General features: G+C 35.2%; 1 protein-coding gene across 1 annotated transcript in view; it reads right to left on the bottom strand.

Moving 5' to 3' along the window:
* Window positions 1–8971, bottom strand: part of LOC128208571 (kelch-like protein 26) — a 17376-nt gene extending 8405 nt beyond the window's left edge. The window contains exons 1-2 of the mRNA XM_052912127.1: window positions 8599–8971; window positions 5619–5805 (exon numbers count right to left, since the gene is read on the bottom strand). Coding sequence (XP_052768087.1) covers window positions 5619–5805; window positions 8599–8971 — 560 coding nt within the window. The remainder of the gene's footprint in view (window positions 1–5618; window positions 5806–8598) is intronic.
* Window positions 8972–9209: the final 238 nt, after the last annotated feature.

Below are 9209 nucleotides of genomic sequence, written 5' to 3' on the forward strand. Positions count from 1 at the left end.
ACGTCACTATTTTTTTAATTTTAAATGGTAGCATGGTTATGACGCATTGAGTCGGAACAGGACAGTAAAGAACAATTTTAACTAATTTCTTTCTACATTCATGACTACAAAAAGATGTAAAATTTCCACTAGGGACCCAAAAATTAAATACACGTCAAACTGTCCCTTTATGACTCACAGCCATGACTATTTGGTGCGCCAATGAGTCATGTGACATTTAAATCAATCACGTGATTAATCCGCTTTTTTGTTAAAGGCGAAAAATGCACGAAAAGCGACATCTGATAGGGACATTGAAACCAGTTTATGTAAGAAATACTTGTATCATCAAACGGCTCCATATTCAATGCGAACTCAAAACCATCAAACAAATATTTGTACTGCAAAAACAAAGGATAATTTTATTACAGTTTTTCGTTAATTAATGAGTAAACAGACTGAACACAAAATGGCCATTTTCTAATATTTGCTCTGCACGATTGAATACATGAATGGCTGAAAGGGGGCGAGGAGAGACACAAGGATGGCGCTGTTTGTTTTCTGAGTTTTCAGCCTTTGAGAAACACCTGCAGGCCGCGTCGATGAAATGACTAATTATACCTGAAAACCAACGTCAAAAAATTAATTGATTTAATTATTACAAAAAAAACTTAACTGTTATTCACACCACTACATGTGGTATTCACACAAACAGAACATTCAGTTTTCAATCCATAACTCCAAAAAGGCACTGACCATGATGCTAGAAACAAAAAATATAAAGGAAAATAATTTACATTCAACATAAAATTTGACCATCTTCACAGTCACCCAGAACTTATTATGCATACTTTGTTAAAGCCGCGCTCTCACAGATTTACCGTTTTTACAACTTTTTTTATTTTTTGTCTTGGAAAGGGCAAATTTTTGCGTAGATATCTGCAAACCAACGATATAAGATTGCTGACAAAAAATCAGATCGTAGATTTTCATATTTCCGTTCGAAAATTAATGCTTTATGGCTTAAACCGTTACTAACGGTATAGGAAAAATGCATAAAACATCAATTTTTTAACTTAAATATAAAAATCTGCGATCTAATATTTTGTCAGCAGTCTTATATAACTGGTTTTCATGGAGTTTCGCAAGAATTTGCTCGTTCCAAGACAAAAAAGTTGTCAAAACGTTCAATCTGTGAGAGTGCAGCTTTAAAGGTGCACAACATAGGTTGATGCAAGATTTTTTTTTTAATTTTAATGACTAATCGTGGTTTTATTCATTATACTTCAACAATGAAAACAAAAACGGATGTGATTTAGGAACAGATATATTAGGCTAAGCGATGTTTTGGCGTTTTTTAACTGGGGAATATGTGGCCACGTAGCGATTAATTTGAACTAAAAAAGAAAAACATTTTATAAGAGCTTATATATCTTTTATATGTACCCAAGTCATATGGTAGTGTTTTTTTTTCGTTTTTCATCATTGATATCATACGAGTTAAATATGATAAATAATGCATTAAAGTTCAAGAAAAAAAATTGGCCTCAACCTATATCGCTCGCCTTTAAATGCCCCTGATAAAAAAAATCCGGAATATAACGAGGGGTGATGGATATCCGTGTTCTTTTTCTCACACGTTGTTGATAAATGCCCAATTATGGTAATTCAAGTTAAAATGACTAAACGGAACAGCTTGCTGAAAGCTATCGATACGATCTTAACTTCCGGAAAAAAGGCGCGTGGCGCTGGCGATAAAAAATGATTAATAAATCATCGCGAAACCCGTTGACAATTGAGCGTAGGGTTAATAATTTTCTTTGATTTTACATCATATCCTAGAACGAGAAAACGGGGTTCGACTGTATAACCCTTTATCAATGTTTTGTTTTTTTTTAATATTAATTATTACCTACTTCCACAGTTAAAAAAGAGCCGAAACATCGCTTGTATTTAATTTTTATCTGAACCTAATTCATTCACATTTCTTTTTGTTTTGATCATTCAAGTCAAATGAGATAAACACGACAATGCATTAAAAAAAAAAAACTTAATTGTGCGCCTTTAATTGAAAACCCCATTTATAAAGGGTAATAATTATTTTATCTGTATACACAAATTAAATGATTTTTAATCATAAAAATCAAATGAGTTTAACATAAAGATGCATTAGAATTAAAAAACAAGTTTAATGCTCTTTAATTTATAACGATTGCTTTAGACGTTATTGAGAATGAGATATTTTACTTACTTCCATGAACAGATTAACACCCAAAGGCAGATACGCATTTGGAAAGTATTTTGTAAAACCAAGCCTAAAATGATTCAATTTTTAATAGCGCACCTCTCACGCTTTTCGGCAAAATACAGCCGCTGCATTTCTGTCACATTTTTTAAATAATTCCAATGTTATAGCAAAAGAGCTATACATTTTACAACTTTTGACGATGTTTGTCATTGAAACAATCAGCAGCAGCGGCAGCAACAATAGCAAAAACAACAACAACAACAACAACAATCCGACAACAGCAGCAGCAACAACAACAACAACCACAACAACAATGCAACACCAGCAGCAGCAACAATAGCAACAACAACAATCCAACAGCAGCAACAATAACAACAACCACAAAAACAATAATAACCTTCATTTGATATAACGGCGATTTTTATATCGCAACAATCAAGAAAAAAACTATCAGATCACATTGTGAGGGATTGTCAATGAAAGAGGCCTTTGATTCCCATTTCATACTAATTTATTTGTTTCGATGTCAGACTCTATAAACGCGAATGAGTCCATACTTGTGGTCACAAGTTATCAGGAAATAGTGATTTTATTTCGAAATATCGTATCAAACGTTTTAAATCCCCCTGGACACAGTCCGGTAAATGTACGGTTTATGGAAATACCAATAGCGCACCATACGCCCGACCCCAGTCGGAACTATGTTGACTCATGTAATCGCGGGAAACGAGGGATAACTTGAAAGCTGATACCCATTGTACAATTAAGTTATTAAATCGTCCCTGATTGGTCAGTTTATGCCTCATATAACCTTTTGATCTTTGCCGCACGGGGCTCTTGAGCGCCAGGTCAATCAGGGAACATCGGAATTAAGTTGATGATAAAATTATGAGATGGATGTATGATTCTGAGAGCCATGACGCCTAGAAACGGTATTGTACATTCAGTATGGTCTCGTAGTCGTCTCGGCATAATGCTTTCATGTTTTCTTTTCTGGGAGGAAAGCTTTAAAAATGACTCACCTAAATTCACTCACTGAGTCAGTGACTCACGTTTATATGGTTAAGGGAACACTTTAGCTCAGTTTCGTCATAATCATTCCAAAGACAATTAAGTATGTTTTCTAATTGATTTTAATGTTGCAAAAGTTTCGAATCCTAAGCCTTCGGGAAAAGGAGATAGTGAAACAACGGCAATCTTTCAATAATTGTCGACATTTGAGAGAGAAAATATCCCCGTAAAAAGAGTACGGTTTCTTTGAATCATTAATATTAACACGACAAGAATGAAAGAAGCAATCTTTCTTAAGAATATTTAATACAATTATTTTCTGTTTAATTGCCAAAAATCGCGCTTCCATCTTCAATTAGTGTTCACGTTAAGACCCTGAAACATCACAAATCAGCCGCGTCCATTATTTCGCCAAATTACCTTCACTTTAAATTTATTTTTAAGAAATTTAAATGGTTTAGGTATTTTGAGAATTATTCCGAGCAGGACGCACGGTGAATTTCTGAACAGAAATAAATATCAACGAGTCATTTTGCTATGAAAAAAAAATATACAAAAAATATAGGAAGACACGATACTGCCACCTGTGTAAGCATGACTGACTTATTGTGGCACCTGTAAAAACACTGCTATAGATAATGCAACTACACGTATAAATGGTTTGACCCAACGGGGACATTCGGAACTCTTCGGGTTTTTTCCATCGAACGGAAAACGGCCGAGGATTTCCGAATGTCAAAGGGGAATGACGAGTGTATAAGGGACTTAGGACAGTGGAAGATTCCCGACAACCACTATTTAACAGGCCCGATGTGACAGCATTGGGAAATAGACTTGGTCGGATATCTTTCTTTAAGGATTGCTGATGCCTGTAATAGCTTCTATCTTCGGGGTTTTGACAAATTCCCTATAGCAGTGTTGGGTTTTCAAGAACAACACTTGCAAGTTTCGTTAAATCCCCTGGGTTTGCACCGCCCCGCCCCCTCCTCTCCCCGCCCATTGATAGGTGCATAAGATCTAATCCACTTGGCGAACGTTTGTCTCACGCAAACCGCCTTTGATTTGCAAAATGATGGCAATATGGTTCAAGACCAATACCAGCCATTATTATAATATTTTAATATGATGTATGGCTAAATAACATGAAACAAGCCATTAATTATGATAGCAAAAATAAAAATTATACTTCGAGACCATGAAACCAGCCATTTATCATGATATCATCGTTTGAAAAATATTCCGAGACGAAGAAACAAGCTATATCATTGTAATTGCATAATTTGAGATATACCTGGAGACCAAGACACTAGCAATTATTGTAATATCATAATATTTCATTAGGATACCTCATTGCAATTACAGTTATGAGTCAAACATTTAATTGCCTTGAAATGAATCATTTAATGTTTATTTCATCTCTTTTCATGCAAAATCATAGAACAGTAAAACAGCTGTTTGCTCGTGTTTTCAACTTCACAAATACATGCATATCATACAGCGCAGGAGACGTTCACGTGACCAACGACTCGAGCCCCTCGAAAACAATATAGTAAGCACACGTGATTGGTTAACGTGATCAACGACTCGTACCCCCCACCCCTCCAAAATAAATAAATAAATAATAATTATAATAATAATAATAAAAATTAAAAAAAAATAATAATAAAAATAAAAATAATAATGAATAGTAGTAGTAATAATAATAATAATAATATTAATAATAATAATAATAATAATAATAATAATAATAATAATAATAATAATAATAATAATAATAATAATAATAATAAAACTACAAAAATGGTAATTTTACTATATGCAATTCTGTTAATCGAGAAAAAAATTTGAGTAGCCCGCAACTGTGACCGATAAAAGATTGTCATTACCTAAACATTGATAATGTAGATTGATGAACAATTAGCTGTGTAGTTTCATTACAGTAACTGATAACCAATGTGTACAAGGATATATAGACATGACTCATATCTCGGTAGTGAAAAGTTCATTTAATGAAACCCGATATTGGCTGCGGACGTTTTGACTATTTGTAAAAATAAAGTTAGACAGGGTCTTTAAGTCAACACATTTCCTTTTTCTGCGTGTTTATCTTTAATAATCTATTCCACTCGGTTCCTCGACAAGATTAATTTAAAGTTCTTCGGCTTGCTTTCAAATTCACAATAACGTTGCCATTTTATGAACGTATTAAAATAAAGTTAATCCGGACTACTTTAAACCACATAAAACCATACGTCCCCTTTTTTAAAACCGTGGCGCATTAAATATTTTAACATGTCACGTCAAAAAGTAGATTTATCGATACCTGATTTCGATTCGTTACTTATGGCTGCCCACAGCCTAAAAACAGTGTACTACCTACCAGAAAACGTTGGAGCACTGGTGTTTGATGTTGGGGATGCCCCCGGACACGTACAGCCTGTTTCCGGCCACGCAGCTTGCGTGGTCCACTCGTGGTCGGGGCAAAAGTTTGATCGGCGTCCATGTGTCCGCCTGGGGGTCGTAGAACTCCACGTGGTCCGTGACCTTGCCGTGCCGTACCTCCCCTCCTGAAATAAGGATAGTTATTGGTGAAGGAATCCAACCCACAAAAGATCCATTAGCCAAAATGTTAATTGATGATGCTTGGTAACGCTATACAATTAACAGAACAATCTTTGGCAATTTTGAAAACACTACATTTCTATAAAAAAGGTTATTTTCTAAAAGGTTATGTTTTTGCTAAACTTTGGGGTATAAATTGCAAGAAATAAGCATGTACTGATGGTGTCCATTAAAAAAGCTGTAATTTTGTCCCAGGTCTGTAAAGATAAAGTGTTTATTATTCATAAAGTATGAATGCACTCAGTGACCAAGGGTTCTCAAGAGACCCAAATTAGTATATAAGTTAGCTCATGATCACAACTTATTTACCATGTTATGTAACTGGAAATATATAAAGGAGCAGAAAGAATTATATTAGTTCAGGATATTTCGACCGTTTTTCTCTTTATGGCGCTATTTTTCGTTAGGAACTTTTCATTGTTTACATTTTCACCGCATTTTTCTAACTTTGTTTAACGTTTAGTGCACAAGTTGAGTTTTCTTACAATAGATGGTGTTGGGGGCTGTGAAGCAATAGAAATCAGTGTTATCTTGCATGCAAATTGGACAATTGACTATAGAATATACAGGAAGTTTAATTAGTGGTCTTTGACCTTCAAACCAAAAGCAAAATATAGTTTTGATGATCTCAAACATATCTCAAGCATTTAACTCTATAAAGGCAGGCCCGTCCATGATGGGCTCCATGAGAGTAGAAGGGTGCTACCAAAAATGACAGGGTGCAGAAGCCTTTCATAACTCTTTAGTTAAAACCCTGTCTCATATATACCTATACATAAATGTATCGTTTTGTTTTGTTTTATTTCAAAATAACATATAGTACATCGGCTCGTAACTGTTATGGCTTAAATTCTCTTTACGTGCCGGTTTTTCTTTAACCGTGACAACAATTCGGAACACCCTGGCCATTTTTCATAAAAAAAAACTCGGATGTATGCCGATACATCAGTAAAAGTTGTTCGTAAAAAATAAATAATACTTTTAATTAATTGTAGTGTTTAAACTTGTATTTTGTATTACTTAGTTTAAATCGATTGCCAGTAAAGAGTATTATTGCATAAATAATTAAGATTCCAAAAGTGAAGTAATGCAGTTTAACTGCAAAATTAAAATTACTACGCGATATACTTGCAGCGTAATTGAATGTAATGATTTCTGACATTGTATACTGTCCATATACATCCGCGCTTTTTACGATGGAAAATGGCCGAGGTGCTCCGAATGAGATAAATGTTTGGCTTATCAGCTTGTCCCTGTAGTTTCCAATGTTAATTAACAAAGGAACCATAGCCTGACCATGCCCAAATATATATTTTATCTTTAGAATATACCAGAAAAACATTAAAAAAAATTGTATGCACACGTTGACATGATATACGAAAAATGTATGTATATGAAGACGATGTACATTGTACATGTCTGAATAAAATTTCATTTCTGTCATGTTCTGTTCATATGGAAGAAACCCCTAGCCCTACCCTACACGATTCCAAACATAACGGACTTGCAAAGCTTTTCCAGTCATCATTGTATGAACACATCTTGTGACGAACTGTTATGTTTCAAATTCTATTCCATTTCGGTAAATGGCGCATACAATAGTGACTAAGAGTTCACTTGACAGCATTTACAGAGTTTTAAAGTTATCCCAAAATCTATTTCTCGTATTGCCCATGTCGGTCATGACTCATATTCTTGCAGCAGCCCTTGACTCGCATGTATCACCAGAACCAGAAGGAAACACACAAAGGGAGCCTGCAATAAATTATATCTTTATTGCGGACATTTTCCGCAATTGGAGCACTTACATATTTAAAAGAGCGTTTATTTTCCACAAGAGGCTGGCGTGTAATAAAATCTTTCATTCTGGCGGATTTGATAAATGCAACGAAGGAGTTAATTGCTGTCGGTAATTAAATAACGGACAACGTTTATTGTTATTTGTTTCTAGTTTTCTATTCGCCGTTGACATATATTTGACAAGAACATTTGTAGAATGTCCAGGAATCTATCGGCTTTCTCCACCAGCTCTCAAGTCGGTTATCTCGACGTTTATATTTCCATCTTGAGGTGTTCTTGGCAACGTTCTGGGATTCACGCTTATTTGTGTGTGTGTTCGTCTATTTATGGAACATTTTATGTTAATGGCTGTCTTAAACATTATGTAGAGAAAGTTGGGCAATATAACATTGTTGTTGTTTTGTTTAGAAATGCGTCCTGAGAGAAACTTCATAAGCTCTACTTTCGTTTTAATCCGCTTCAATATACTAGTATACAATAACATGGCATACAATGTTGCAATGTATGAATTTTATGTTGATTAAAATATGTGTTATAAGTTCATTTTGATTTCCCAAAACTTCTTATCTCAGAGTGAAAGGGATAGTCCCAGTGTTTGTCAATACGAATCGGCCCAAGCCTTATGCTTAGCTATTGTCTACAAAACTTCAATTGTATATAAATAGTGTATTTTTACAACTACAGCGAATGATTTTCTACGGAGCGATAGTGACCGCCAAAATAAGGTCGTTTAATGTTCAATACATAAAATAACAGGGTTATAGATTATCATTTAAGTCATTAGGTATGACACCAAAGCAGAGTAAATGAATCGACTTGATAACGTACGCCAATAATCAAAATAGAGTGCACGATTTTTTTAGCTCTTATTGGCTGAACTAGCGATGAAATATACACTAGTTTATAGAATGTCATAGACCAACCATTCCCCTTTTTACCTGTTACAAATATTTTGCCGTCCAGTACATCCGCTGTGAAACGGCATCTCGGCTCGTGCAGTTTTGCACATGCCGTCCATTTCCCCGTGTCCGGATTGTAACGCCACGTGGCTCCAGTGGCCTCACCAGACATCCAATCTTTACCACCAATGATGTACAACTGGTCGTCAGTGACAACCACGCGATAGCCAACCAGATTGCGGAGTTTATGGAAAACCGTTGTGTTCAACTTCGGAAACATTCGGTCCCCGGTCCTCGGGTCCACCATGAAATAGAAGACCCTCTCGCTCCCTACCGCTCTATTGAACAGCAAAATGAATTCAAAACTCTGTCTTTTGGTGTGGCTACGTATCGATGTAGACTGACGATTCATTTTGTATACGTGTTCTGTTGTTCTGTTCTGGTCTAAATATTACAGAACGTATGAAATCAAAATGTATCCTTTATATCCAAACTATATGACACAAACCAGGTGTTTATATAAAACGTACTTTTTCGACCTTTTGAATAACTGGTATACATGTAAGAACAGTGTACATGCGTTCATGTGCAGCAGTAAACAAGGATTAGGATTTATGAGGATTTCATACGGCCATTAACTATTGAACTTC

The sequence above is a fragment of the Mya arenaria genome, chromosome 11 (genome assembly GCF_026914265.1).
Source record: "Mya arenaria isolate MELC-2E11 chromosome 11, ASM2691426v1".
Lineage (NCBI taxonomy): Eukaryota > Metazoa > Mollusca > Bivalvia > Myida > Myidae > Mya > Mya arenaria.